Source organism: Archocentrus centrarchus, chromosome 2, assembly GCF_007364275.1.
Source record: "Archocentrus centrarchus isolate MPI-CPG fArcCen1 chromosome 2, fArcCen1, whole genome shotgun sequence".
In the NCBI taxonomy this organism is placed as follows: Eukaryota; Metazoa; Chordata; class Actinopteri; order Cichliformes; family Cichlidae; genus Archocentrus; species Archocentrus centrarchus.
The window spans coordinates 30,338,274-30,353,558 of NC_044347.1; the positions used below are offsets into that span (position 1 = coordinate 30,338,274).

A 15,285-nucleotide genomic window follows, 5' to 3' on the forward strand; every position below is an offset into this window, starting at 1 on the left:
AAGAACAGTGTCCTGGTTAACCCTGAGGGATCACATATACAGCACTGCTCGTGTTTGTCTGTAACTAAATCTACAACTTTGTTTTGTTGTATTGCTTCTCACTGCTGAAACACCCTTCAGTGACTGTAGGAGAGCTGGGTGAGCCCCCCCATACCGGCATTCCAGTGGATTATAGTCCCATACTAACTTTAACTCTGTGCAGTTTTATCTCACTGACAGTTACAGTTTAGCTGTAATGGTAACTATTGTCCTTTAATCTAATTTTAATTAATCACTTTAACTAAAATGCAGATAGAGCACAGATTGAGTGCATTAAAACACAAGGAGGGAGAGAGTAACAAAAGTTTTACCTTTCCTGCTTCCTTTTGCTGATCCTTTCAGCACTAAAATACGGCTGCATGCTGAGCAATTAGTGAGTGAAACACTGGTCCTTATTAACTTCAAAATGATAGATTAATCCGGTGTTTAACTCAGTCTTTACCAGATCTTGGCACCTGTCTGTGCTGTTGGATCGCACTGTTTGAGTTCTGTTTGAACCCTTTGAGTAAGCCTTGCCTGTAGCTGGGTGCTGTCAGTGGTGCTGAACCTTTGGTTGATTCATGTACAGCATCAGATTATTATTGCTGTTCTAGAGCAGAAAAACTAGTTTGATTGACAAACAAAATCATAATTGTTTATGACAGTTTTCCTGCTTCACAGTACCAGCACTGCCTGCATGAAGTTTAGAAATGTACTGCCTTTCTCATTTTTGATTGGACAGAGTAGCATCGTGATCATCACTTTGAGACCTGTAAACCAAACACTTACATGAGAAATGAAGCCATAAATTATAATTAAAATATATTATTGAGTGGCAGTGGTACAGTGGGTAGGTGCTCACCTCGCAACCGCAGGGTCGCTGGTTCATGTCCCTGTCGGAGCGCATGCTGTTGTTGCTTCCCTGGGCAAGGCACCTAACCCACCCCTAAGTGTGAATGTGGCTCATGCTGAAAAGCACTATATGAGTCTAATGCATTACTCGTTAGATATATATATATAGTAGTTGTGGTCATCTGCTTTTAATTACTACAAAAACAAAAAATTATATTCAAATCATGAGTAATAATACTGTACTAATATAATACATACTTTTTTTTTACTGCAGTACGGTACTGCAATATTTACATAATAAAAATTTATATAAATAACTTTCCATAACAGTTTGAATGACTTTTACACTGTTTTGCACTTTTACTTAAGTAAAACCTCTGAATAGTTCTTCTGCTGCTGGTTAGCATGTTGCTATCAGAGATTATACTGGTGTAAGTTGTACACTTTGAGGAACTGCATCATTATTCTGTTTGCGTTTTATAAAAGTTCAGAAACGTTTTAAAACAATATTCGTTCACACGGAAACACAAGACGTTGAAAATGATGTAGTTCACATCAGCAGGCCACAAGTTGGCAGCGTGGTAGAAGTCACATGTGTCAGCCCCCCCCCATTTTTAAATAGTAGCATTTTTGCTCTTTACATGGAAACGGAGAACAGAGCGTTTTGAAAACGCGCCACTCTAGAAACCTTTTTCAAAAAGTGTCGTTTTCAGGGACTGGAAACGCCGTTCTCCTGTAAACGGCAGGTTGAACCACATCAAAACTTTACCGGGGCTTAAATAGCTTTATCTGAAAGGCCCTTAAGAATGCACCTCTCCCTTTATGATAAGAGCCTAGCACTGCCCCTGTGATAAGAGCCTAGCGCTGCTTCTGCCAGGATGGCAGTGTTTATAACAGATATGTTGTAGTTCCAGAGATTGGGCTGCTCTCGTCCACTCACACATACAGAATTTCTTAGTCTGGCATCAACAGGTTCCAGTCTTTGCAGCAGTTTTCTTCTTCTGCCTCCATCCTCATTTTTCATCTTCCATTGATTTAACTCTTCATGTGTGGACTCCAGTGTTGTCCTCATTATTGTCCACATCATGATCTTATATTAATTTAGCTGCTGAGTGTTCTTGGAAGTCAATAAGAGAAGGACACTGACCGTAAACCTGTGAGCACGGATGGAAATGTTGGCTCAGACAGCCGGATGAAGTGTTAGTGTGATGCTTAAAGCCACAATAACCACTTTAATGGACACAAAATAACAGGAGGTTCAAATGAATTTGAATCCCTGAATATCACTCTGTTGTTTTTGGTTTCTTTGTTTGTATTTCTGATATTTGTGTATAATTTCTGCCCTGTAAGTTCTATAAAATGTTTGCATTTTTCAGCTCTGTTTCGTTTCCATGTTTTGTCACAGATTTTTGTTTTATTTCAGTGGAATGACATTAAAATAATTAGAAAACAGGAGCTGGAAGCTGCTGCAAGCTGTGGCTGTTTAAACAGTGATTAAAAGAATAAGTAGTCAGACTTACAGAGAGTCATTTCTAAATGTGGTAATTAAATATAACAGCATTTCATAAAAATAAGACAGAGACGAAGAAAGTGAAGCATTTAAAAAGATTGCTCATAAAACTGAATGAAGAGACTTACCTTTGCACGTGTTCTTGCTTCAAACACAGCGAAACTATTTGAGAATTTTTTGGGATAATCATACTGACAGGCAGTAAATCCCAGTTCCCTTCCAGTGCATCCACTGGAGTTTGTTTAAAGTGGTGTATTAAGTGCTGTGGGAGTGTGTGCGAAAACTGAAATGTGGCTTAGCAACAGTAAAAAAGTGCTTTGAGTGGTCAGTGCAAATATTTAAAGACACACCACACAAATGATCAAACCCAATTAAACCTCGATCCATGTTTATTCTCTCTCTCTTTTTTTAAAATTTTTATTTATTCATTTATTTTTAGAAAATACTGTGATATTTTATTAAAAATGTTGCAGAAAAAGTTTATACAGGTGTCCAGCCAGAAATATGTCGATTATTACCTAAGGCAAAACCTCAAATAAATATAAGACTAAATAAGGATTTTTAAACTCTACATTAAAACCCTTGTTATCTCGACTGGTTCATGGACCAAATGGCAAGAATATATATTTTATAGAACTTACAAATGTAGCTTAAATTCTTCTGGATGTACTTCCTCTTTTTTTCATAATAGGATGCAAAATGGAAAGAGAGTTATGACTACTTGTGTTGTAATTTTATAATAATTAGTATCATTAATATTTACACTCATTCACTTGTTTTTGTAACCCAAAATATCACAAGCCTGGCACAATACTTTACATATTGCTAGCATATGACAATTTGAAATATCTAACATATATTTCTTTACAAACATATCCAACTAATATTAATACAAAAAATCACTGCCTTTTTATTTCTAAATAATACATTGCTGGTCACATTGTAAGCTCAGGCAGTGCTGAGATTGCAAGACAGAAAAAGCCCACAAAGAAAACTGCTGGGAGCATAACAGGATGGCAGCAGGTGATGGGACTGAGTCGGTCCATATTCTCAGACAGCAGATGTCTGAAAATGCAGAGTAAAGCTCTTCCTGGACATGCAATGTCTAAAGAGTGGACACAAAGCAAAGCACAAGACGGTACTGTATGTGGTGACCTGCAAACCCACAGTGTGCTACTCTCCAAGCATGGGATTGTGTTCGCAATTTGGTCATTGTGTGAAAACTAATGAAACGCAGGTTGTAACTGGAGAAAGAATGACGAATGTTCAGATATATTTACACACACCTCAACAGAAAGCACAAGCTAAAAAAAAAACAAACAAAAAAAAAAAGAAAAACCCTAAAAGATCTCAGCCAAAATAAAAAACAATAGTTCGAGGAGCAATTTTAATATCATTTTTCTTTTTTAAAACTTTTTGTATTTCCACGCATAACTATATACCTTTTTTTTCCTTTTGTACAAAGTTTTCATAAATACATTTCAGGCTGGGGTGTCAAATTATGTGCCCAAGTCAAGTGTCTGAAACATGGAGGATCATGAAAAGATGGAGTTCCATTGTTGCTTTTCACCAGCTGCTGTCTTTGTCTTCCTGTTGTGTATTTATGGCACAAAAGCCTTTGCAAAGGCGTATTTATCAACACAGAAACTGCTCTTTTTGTGTTGTGAGCATATATAACAGTCATCCACTGGTTGCACTTTCTTTTGGTAAAACTTCTTGAAAATCTTCCATGACAGTTTGCTCCAAAAAGAGTTATTAATGTAATAACATTCATTTTGAATAGTTTCATGAGTTCATGATCACTTTATATCGTATATACTTTTCAAGAAGGCATGGTAGCAAAATAACATCTGCTGAGACTTTGAGTCAGTCGCTTATATTTGCCTTATGCGGGTAGTTGCAGAGGGAACCTGGCACAGTCCCATCCCAGCTGAGCTATACCCGCGTGGTGGAGTGGCCGTGGGGCAGGTTGGTACTGTTCTGGCTGCCACCAAAAGTGTTGAAATTGTGCAGAGGCTGCATGCCAGCCAGCGAGTTGGGGATCATGGTGATGGTGCTGGGAGTCATCAGGGGTATATCGTCGGGTGACCTGCGGAGAGTCAGTGTGTAGTCTGGCGGGCAAGTGAGCCGCAGCGTGTCGTGGGCCTGAAGCGAGTCACACTCGTGGTGGTGCTCGTGCTCCAGCTGTTGCTGCTTCATCTGTAGAGACATCAGTTCCTCACTCTGCAGATGGGCCACATCATTGGCGGTAGACGGAGTACTGGTTGGAGCAGAGTTGCGCTGTGGGGTGGGGACACGTTGGTTGGACTCGTGCCGCCGTTTGTCTTTCTTGTAGTAGAGTGCAGCAAAGGCGAGGATGTTCAAAAAAAGCAGTGACGCTCCCACAGCGATGGTGACGCTGAGCTCAGTGGAGTAGTCCCGTTTGGTCTCAATCACTACAGTTGACTCATCAGTTAGGTCCCCACTCTTGCGCTGGTCGGTTGTCTGTTTGGTGTTGGTTGGAGGAACTCCTGGGTGGCGTGTGGTGGATGGCCAGTTGTTTTTACCTGGGAATCGTTTGGTGTAAGGATAGGGAGTAGTGTCCTGCGGCGGTATCTTAGTGGTAGTGGATACATATTGAAAAAACTCATTTATGTTGTGAAGATGTGGAACTAGTTCCAACCAGAACGCGACCTTGGTAGCTCGGTAGTGGTCTCGAACTCGAGGTTTGAGGCCTATGTGAAGGTAGAGCTGGTCTTTGGGGTTGTACTTGGTCCAGGCTACCTCCTCAAAGCGGTTCGGCTTTGTGTGGATGAATTTTGTATCCTGTGGAACTGGTTGGTTTGGATCTCTGAAAGAGAAAAATAGATGAGATGAGAGACTTTTCATGCAGTATGCCAAGGATTTCTGGATAGGTAATTATGACTGCACATGGTATTTCTAATTAATTTTGACAGAATAAACATACATCAGTGGAAGAAGCTAAATATCACATTCATATTCATTACCATTAAAACACAATGAACACAAAGCAGCTTTTGTTCTGACTGAATTAGCTTTCCTTCAAAACATTTTAAAGCAGTGTGATAGTAGAGTTCAACAATGCAGTGTCGATTACATTCACTTTGCACTAATCTGTCACACTTCCAGATGAGTCATTACCCAAAAAAGTCAAAGCCTTTCATCTGTTTTTTTGCTCCTTCTTTTCAGAGCTAATGTGTTTAGAGGTGACTCAGAATTTGAATGCACAAGCTGACAAAATCTTCTGTGTCCTTTATAATACACCAATGACATGTTTCCAGGTCTGTTGTCATATTCTCTTAATATTCAGTGTTGCTCAGCGTACTTTTTTTTTTGGAGCTTGAGAAAGAGCTACCTCTCCAGTGACTTTGTGAGAGTGATTTCATTAACTTTGGAGAGGTGAGGGGGAGTGGAAGCTATACAACAACCTTGGAGCAGACACACAGGGGTGTTTGTGTGTCTCTGATTGTGTGTTCAGTTCGGTGGGAGTTGTTGTATCTCAGTACTCAAAAGGAACAACTCATACACTGCATTTTGGGATGCAACAAGGAGTTTGTGAAAAGGTATTGTGTGATTATAGACAGATGTGTTATGGTGATATGCAGAGCAGTTCTTTTCAGTGTCTAGAATCCTTAGAATCAGTTTGTTAAAAATAAGTACGTAAAATAATAATTTGAAAATTGCTTTAAACTGAATCAATCGATGTTTGCTTGAGTGAAGCCCTGACTATATAGTCCAAACCGTGGTAAATGGACCGGTTCTTATAAAGCACATTTTTAACTCTACATGAGCACTCTAAGCGCTCATACAGCATGTCTCATTCAAGTGCTTTCTACACCTAAGTGCTTTCTATCGAACATTCACACACACATACACACATACACTCACACTCCTGTGAATGCATCAGAAGAAATTGGGGGTTCATTATCTTGCTCAAGTCTGGACACTTTGGCATGCAGACTGGAGCAGCCAGGGATCAAACCAGCAACCTTCCAATTAGTACATGACTGTGCTGCCTCCTGAGCTGCAGCCGCCCCCAACCAAAAGCACAGTACTGCATAATCACTCTTGATGCTCTGCTGCCCTCTCAAATTGACAATAATGCAAAACTCAGTTTATAATTCTTGATTTTAGCTGAATATCAGAGATGAGTGACGGTTTTGAATGATTCTCTACACCAAACTTGTCAAACTTATGGCCTGTGGGCCAAAACCGGCCCGGTAACTGCTATTCCTTATTTGTCCACTGGGTGTCACACTGTTTTGTTTGATATGAGACTCATTATGGTGAAAAACACAATAGCTTTAAAGGACGGCTGAGTTGTTGTCACCTTATATAGGTTATTATTCTTCTTATTATTAATAAATCCTTTATTTAAACAGGTAGTGTCATTGAGCTCGAGATCTCTTTTCATATATACAAGAATCGAGACAACAGCTCCAAAATAAAGAACACATTATACACACTAATTAAGAAAAACATGTACAAGAGTAGTTACACAGATTAATACAACCTTTTTAAATGAGTCAGTGAACTCAAAGAAAGCAGTTTCATAGTTTTCTGTAGCTCGTTTCATTTGTAGGCAGCAACATATTGAAATCCAGTTTTCCCAAGTTCAGTGTGAACGAGAGGCACAGCTAATATTGAACTGTCCTGCGAGCTGACAGTGTGAGTGCTGTGTTTGAATTCAGTTAAGGAGCAGAGGGGAGCAGGCAGTCTTGGCAGCAGAGCCTGTAAATAGGCATCATCCAATGCTGCTCTCTTTCCAAGGCGGGACATCCCACTTTTTTCAAGTACGCTACAATGACGAGTATGAAAAGAATCACCTGTGATAAATCAAAGTGCACTGTGACCCACAGAATCAGGAAGCTTCAAAGGTGGATCTGGAAGCATGCATATATACAGTATCACCATAATCAAGAGCAGATCAAACTGTGGATTGTACAGTGATCTTACAACTCTACATAAAAATCCAATCTTCATCTTTAATTTTCTTGAAACGCTATGATTTTACTGGTCCAGACCACTTCATATCAAATTGGGCCGTATGTGGCCCCTGACACCTCTGCTCTACCCGCTGAGGAATTGCAGTGGTTCCCAAGAATGAATGATTGATGGACAAGCCTCTACAGAGTCATGATAGATGTTTGGTAGGTCCTCTTGCTCTCCTGTCGTCTACAACAACCTATAAACACTGAGTTAGGTGGACACCTTGCGCAGACGGTCTGATTTGAAACTCGATAGAAAAGTAAAGATAAGTGCAGACTTATCTTTAGTTTTCTATTGTTGTTTTTTGGTTCTTTCATTTTCCCAGTACGTGTCTTCCTTTTGAGTTTGATTCAAAACTCAAACCACTGTCGAGACTTTCTTGCAATTTTTCTCTCATAGAAAAATAATGCAGAGAATTAAGTGTCTGTCTGACATCTGAAGGGAGTGGGAATATTTCTGGAGTTTCTAGAATTGTTGCATGTGTTTGGATACATGCCATAAAAGTTCAGGTTTGTTTATTGATTCGTTTTGAAACTATAAAGGTTTTTGGGTGTTCATGTTGATGTGACTTTGTCAGTGTACAGGTGAGGAATAAGGCCATAGATGAGGCCATAGACCTGCCTCCAGCTGAGTGCATGAATGTGAATGAATCAATGATATGAAGGCCTCACTCAGTGGGTCACTCACTCAATGACAAGGAAAAATGGCAAATTCAAAAATTTCAAGTTTGTCTGATTTTAGGAGAAGAAAATATTCATGTAAGAAATATTTATACATTAAATAATTGCTTTGTATCATCTGGCTTCATTCGTATAACTGGGTATCTTCTGCACTTTAGTGGATATTTATGTGGTGTGTTCTAATAATATTGCCTCAGGAAGTATGTGTAATGATAAAAGTGGCTAACTTCTCTGTGTGAGGAAGAGTTTACATGAACAAAGTGGACTCTATCACACAAATATGATTCCATTTTCATCTTGGCAATACAGTGTTGTGATCCAGAGTGTTATCTATAAAGAGGAAGTATTTTCATTGATCATATATCTTAATGTAGTATTTCATCTTAGTACCTGCTGTATGCGAGCTAGCTCTAAATTCTGGGATCAGCCTCTGTCTTTTCATGACAGTCAACACTGAAATATAGCTGTAAGGATTTAGCCTTAACATTTTTAGTAGGGGTGGGACTTTAACGCGTTAATTTCGATTAATTAATTACGGGGAAATTAACGCGTTAAAAATTTTAACGCATTTTAATCGCACTTTGCACCGTGGAACGTTTCTCAGTGCACGAGTTCCCGGCATACAGATTATATCGACGCACAATGTCCAAATTAGGGGCCGCATCCTGCGAAGGACCCGGCACACGTCTTTTGTAGCCCACGAAGACCGCAAAGGCCGGAAGTGAGCAGCTAGCCTTCATATCAGCTGCCGTCACCTCTGCGTAGCTCATGTCGCCTAGCAACCGTGAGTGTGAAGCACAGCTGTGTAAAGCAGCTGTTAAACGGAGAACGAACTTTTTCTCCTTTTTGTGGTTTAATTTTAAGTCTTTAATTCAAAATAAGCTGTTAAAACAAGCATGACACATTTCAACATCAAGGAATACAGCTGAGAGAATGATTAATTTCCAACTATAACAAGTGAGACATTAATGTTGAATAAAACTATCCAGTTATGATGCCTAACTTTAATTTCAGGAGTTTGCTTATCACAGGAGCACTTCCACCCTTCATTGGTCTGTGTAGCAGACTGGTGGGAAAATGAACAAGATTTTGTAGTTTAAGCTTATGTATATTGATTCATTCATCAACCAAACTTAAATTAATATTTATCATGTCAAATATGGAAATGCGATTAAAATGCGATTAATTTCGATTAATTAATTACAAAGCTTGTAATTAATTCGATTAACTTTTTTAATCGAGTCCCACCCCTAATTTTTAGTAATGAGAAGTAATTGGAACGTAATAGGCATTCTGATGTGAATATTTGATTAATATGTTGGCTAATAATAAGAAAGCAGGGTTATTACAGAAGATATTAGGACATATAGCCCTTTATAATGTTATTAAGACAAAGTTAGGCGCATACTTATAATTTGTACTTTCAACAATTAAAAACATATTTTAAGGGGAGATGTTTGTGACAAATTGTGTATGTGTGTGTGTGTGTGTGTGTGTGTGTGTGTGTGTGTGTGTGTGTGTGTGTGTGTGTGTGTGTGTGTGTGTGTGTGTGTGAGAGAAGTGTGGGGGAGAGTCCATGCTGGGAAAACAAAACACTGACAGTGATGGCTTCACTAGTGATGTTAGCCAGAGCAGCAGTGATAAAATGACAACAAATTCCCACAGGCAAATCGTATACATTTAATTGCAAAAGACACTATAGCACTCTTGAAATTCTGAGATTCTGAGTGCTGCCATGAGGCGCCAGATGTTTACACATAGTACAGCGCTTATGATATGACGTTATGAGTTCATGGTTGTCTGTTTAATGTCTCAGTGTCTCTTAAATACACTGGTCAAAAATTGTGAAGAAACACTTTAAAAACATCAGATATCAATGGCAAAAAAAAAAAAAGAAGAAATAAACGTGCTGCATATCTGCACTGGTATGTTCTGGGTAATGTGTTGGAATGTCAGGATGCTGCATCGTTGGATGGGAATGAAAATGATGAACCCACAGAGGATGAATTCAAACACACCCTGAAACCCAAAGTGGACCACTGATACAGCAGCTGGAACATTTTACCCAAGTTTCATTGCAGCAACTCAAAATGGAGCTCAGTAGTTTCTGTGGCCCCCACATGCTTGTATCCATGTCTGACAACATCGGGTCTCCTAATGAGATGGTGGATGGCGTCCTGGGGGATCTACTTCCAGATCTGGATCAGAGCATCACTGAGCTCCTGGAGAGTCTGAGGGGCCACGTGGCAGCATCAGATGGAACGAAACATAATGTCCCAGAGTTGTTCTATTGGATAAAATTTAATTCAATTAAATTTGGGGGAGGCATGTCCTACTGGGAGGCACAAACCCAAGACATGCTGGAGAGATTAGATCTCTTGGCTGGCCTGGGAACACCTCGGTGTCCCCCCAGACGAGCTGGAGGACGTGGCTGAGGACAGCTACATCTGGGCTTCGGATAAGAGGAAGAAAATGGATGGATGGAAAAATTACATTTTATTTATATAACACCAAATCACAACAGTTGCCCTAAGGCATTTGATATTGTAAGGTACACCCTACAGCAGGGTGTCAAACTCAATCAAAGGACGGGCCAAAACTGAAGACACAGTCTAAGTCGTGGGCCAAACAGCATCAACTTTATTGAACAGTCTGAAACTGAAAATAATTTTAATCAGAAATATGAATTTGAATGGCCAGAATACAGACACTCAACACACTAAATAAAATATAAAATTATATTTTTCTTCAAAAATAACATCAGGGAACATTTCAAGCTGATAAAAATCGACATTTTTTTTCAGATAAGAGCTGTGATGTAAATTTCTGCACTTCAAAGTGGGAAAAACGCTGCATAAACTGTGCAGTGTGTCCAGTTTCTCAGCAAAAACAGCAGCTGTTCACTGATTAATGTGTAACTGGCAACACAGAAAACAGGTTAGTGCGCTGGTCTTGACCTGTGCGACAGCTGTTGCAGTGCATCATGGGATTTGTAGTATAAGTGGTGGGAGCGCTATTTACTGGCAGGCCATTTATCATAGCCATGTGAAATTATCTTGTGGGCCAAACAGAATTATATTGCGGGCCGGATGTGGCCCACGGGCCTTAAGTTTGACATGAATGCCCTATAGAGAAAGGGGTTTAGATTTAATTGAGGTCAGTGTGGTGGCCGATAAGTTAGAATCAGTCCCTTCATCCTCCAGGAACTGCCTGCATACTCTCGCCACATGAGGTCGGGCACTGTGGTGCACCAGGAGGAACCCAGGACCCACTGCAGCAGTGTAGGGTCTGACAGGTCCAAGGGTTTCATCCTGATACCTGATGGCAGTCAAGTATCAGTATCAGTTGTTGCCTAGCCTGTAGAGGTCTGTGTGTCCCTCCATGGATATACCATCACTGACCCAGTCATGCTGAATGATGTTACAGGCAGCATAACGTTCTCTGCGGCTTCTACAGACCCTTTCACATCTGTCACATGTGCTCAGGGTGAACCTGCTCTCACAGAGCTCCATTGGTGGACCTGCCAGTTGTGGTATTCTATGGTAAATGCTAATCAGGCTCCACGGTGCCGGGCAGTGAGCACAGCGCCGACTAGAGGACGTCGGTCCCTCAGGCCACCCTCATGAAGTCTGAGTGTTTGGTCAGAGACGTTCATACCAGTGACTGCTGGAGGTCATTTTGTAGCTCTGCAGTGCTCATCCTGTTCCTCCTTGCACAGAGGAGCAGATCCTGGTCCTGCTGATGAGTTAAGGACCTTCTTACTGTAAGTGTTTACATCCAGCTGCCAGTAAGTAGGTCTAAAGCTTACAGCAACCTTTTTACAGTGTAAAAGAAACTACTGTTTGTTGTATGGCTGTAGCACATCCCCATAACTTCAACAATTTGGTTGCTAGCTAGCTATATCATGAAAGTGACAGTAACAGAATGCAGGTCAAACATCCCAGAAAGCCTCGTGCTTTTTTGGTGTTACTTTTTTTGTCCTTTATGTGATATATGTGATGCTTTATGTGATAGTGTATAGTGGAGGGAGTGAGACAGGAAAGTGAGAGGAGTGATGACACACAGCATACATGGCCACCTGCTCAACCACTGAGCCACCCTGAAAGCCTCATGTTTAAGAAGGATTTCACTGGCTGGAGATCTACCTCAACAAACAGATGATCCATATGTCCACATTGATTATTATTATTATTATTATTATTATTATTATTATTATTATTATTATTAAGGACAGAACTACTCCCTTCTACAGTGAGTTGGAGAAATCACCTGAGTTCAGCCTGCTGCAGAGTCTGTTTGTTGGTGATTAGTATTTTTTAAAGTACCTCTAAAGTACCCAGGCAATAAAAAAGTCTTCAGGGAGGCAACGCTGACCCAAGAGTCCTGTTATCACAGATATTTGGAAGGTTATTCCACATATTCCACAAAAATTCACTAACTAGATTAAATCAAGTACAGAACCAAGTGCTGTCTTTTTACATTATGTGTTTCAATATTACACTGGTATCTTTGACTGGATTTCAGTTCTGGTCACCAAATATTTTACTAATATTTTCTGTTAAGAAATTCAGTGGTAACCTAGGGTGACTGGACATCACTTAGGTTTGGCTTGTTGCATATTATTGAATATGCAACAAGCCAAAAACATCTGATGTTCGGCTCCTCTTACATCAAAACATGTATGGAAATTAGTTAAACTGGACAGATATTAGACAACTGGGACTAAACAAATTAAATTATATTTCTGGTCTGTCTGTACTGGGCTGCGCTTTAATTTGTGCCACGTTTGGTGAACTGAACTCACACCTGCAGCTGATTTGGAAAGATGAATTAACCCACCATGCATGTCTTTGGTCATGAGCACACAGGACAAAGAAAACACACACAGACATATTTGCTCCATGGCATCATTACCATATTCTGATCAGCCCTCGATCGTTCCTCCAGTGGCTTTTTGTGACCCATATAATGAAATTCTTTCCAGACTTCCCTGAACTATATCCAACGAGAATGAGGCAGTCAGGATGTCAGGTGACAGTGACCTTTCACCTTTGAGTGAGTGAGGGAGTGCTAAATCTGAAGAACTTCCCACAAAATGTTAAAGTGAGATCTCATTTATGAGCGTTCGATGGCCAGGCACAGTTATGGATGTACAGCTGTCATCAATTCTGAGCCATAAAAATACACTCATAAAGCCATAAGCTTTTTGTCCCCTGACAAAACATTGCTAAAAACACAGTCATCAGCAGTGCCACAGCTGTGAGGCTGGATTGAACATTAGACACTAAGGAGAATTGTGACATTATGGTCCATGTGAGTCTGCTTGTTCCCATCACCATGCCACAGCGAGGTTTGAAAAACTGCAGGCATCCATACATAAACCCAAATAATACTTTCTTTCTTTGTTCGGGTACTGCAGATGACAGAAAATAGTTCTGCAGGGTTTCTAACTCAAACATATTGATGCAATATGTTCACAGCTCCACCTGTGCCATTACATAAGCTCGTCCTCTCATTAAAAAGGTTGAACACAGTGATACTGCGAGGCTTGCCCTCCAACTGGTGGTTACATATGGAACCATACATAAGGCATTGCTAGCAGGTGGTGGGGTTTCACTTATGGCCTGTCATCTCAGCATTAACATATGCTGGAACAATATGCTATCCTCTACCACTGAATCAGCTTTAAAAAATAATACAGCTTGAGGCCCTCCGTGCTTAGTGAGCAGCAAAATGTATGCTTTGCTTGCATGTTGCCATCAAGCATCCATCTGTTGACAATGACGGTGACTCTTATACAGGTTGGATTCCTAAATTTGCTCTTTTCAGTGACTGAGGGCTCCCAGCTGCAGTGTGTCACTAATGTGGTGTAACAGATACTTTTGTGTTACTTTGTCCTGTCTCAGAGATTAAAAGCTTAAGATGTCCATGAACAAAACGGCTTGTATATACAAGATGTTTCAGTCTGAAATATTTTTGTTCACACTTACTTTATTTACACATATGTGCAATTTGACCTGAGCAGTGACCCAAAAAAAATCAAATTTATACTGATGGGAAATGAAGTAGAGGGCAAAATATTTACTTTGGCAGAGCTTAATCATCAAATAATGATATTGTGAACAGAAAACACCTTGAAACCATTACTTATCAGTTGGTATAAAAACTAGGCCAGCTTTTATATCACTTCCTGAAAAATGGGAAGTATATGGGAGTCATAAAACTCATAAAAGCCAAAGAGAGAAAAGGAGAAAGCAATTCAAGCAGCAGAAGCTAACATATTGCTGATTCCTCCACTTTCTAAATCTGTTGTGGAGACTTCAATATTAAAATCACTCTAGGACTTAAAGAAAAAAAAAGAAAAAGGAAAAAGGGGAAATAATCCTTGCAACGTTTGCTCGTCTACCTTAAAAACATTCATCAATATTTCCCAGAGGGTGTGACCGTGTTCAGTGTTCAATGAGTGCAAGTGAGCAGCAGCACATTCAGTCAGTCCAATCCATGTCTACAGAGATATAATTGGTGAATGAGCTGTGAGTTGTAATGTTGTCTGGGGATTTCTCATTTAATTTGTTCTCTAAATATACCTATATCTGATAATTCTAAACTACTAAAATGGATGGCTGCTATCTAAAAAAATGGCAATTGACTCTGAGGTGATGCACTGTATATATAATATTGTGAAAGTCAGCTGTCACTTGTTAAATACTGTCTAACATCAGCATGTTATCACAAACAGCTAAAATATTTCAGTCCTCAAATGTGAGTGGGCTTCAGCTGTGCTCTCCTTGTTTTTTATCCACGGAGGTAACAGCACACACTTTCAGCAGCAGCCGTGACAAAAGCTGCGAGAATTTTACAACTGAAAATGTGCTTGGGTGCTTCCTTTCTTAATCCTTTAGTGTAAGATACAATTCTTTACCAAAGAACAGAGATCATATTGTCTTGTCATATCTTGATACTATTATGCTGATATATTTTGAATATTTGGCAATTAGTTAAACCCGCATATACACAATTCAGTTCAATTTTATTTATACAGCACCAAATCACAAGAAACCATCGTTTCAAGGTTCTTTGTATTGTGGGTAAAGACCCTACAATAATACAGACAAAACCCAACAGTCAAAACGACCCCCTATGAGCAGCACTTGGTGACAGTGGGAAGGAAAAACTCCCTTTAACAGGAAGAAACCTCCATCAGAACCAGGCTCAGGGAGGGGGGTCATCTGCTGA

The 15,285-nt window shown here is 39.9% G+C and overlaps 1 protein-coding gene across 1 annotated transcript in view; it reads right to left on the reverse strand.

Moving 5' to 3' along the window:
- Positions 1 to 2,791: 2,791 nt before the first annotated feature.
- nlgn4xa (neuroligin 4 X-linked a) overlaps positions 2,792 to 15,285 on the reverse strand; it is a 149,591-nt gene continuing 137,097 nt past the window's right edge. Inside the window, exon 6 of the mRNA XM_030750697.1 lies at positions 2,792 to 5,210. Within this exon, the coding sequence (XP_030606557.1) occupies positions 4,316 to 5,210 (895 nt within the window). The 3' untranslated portion in view covers positions 2,792 to 4,315. The remainder of the gene's footprint in view (positions 5,211 to 15,285) is intronic.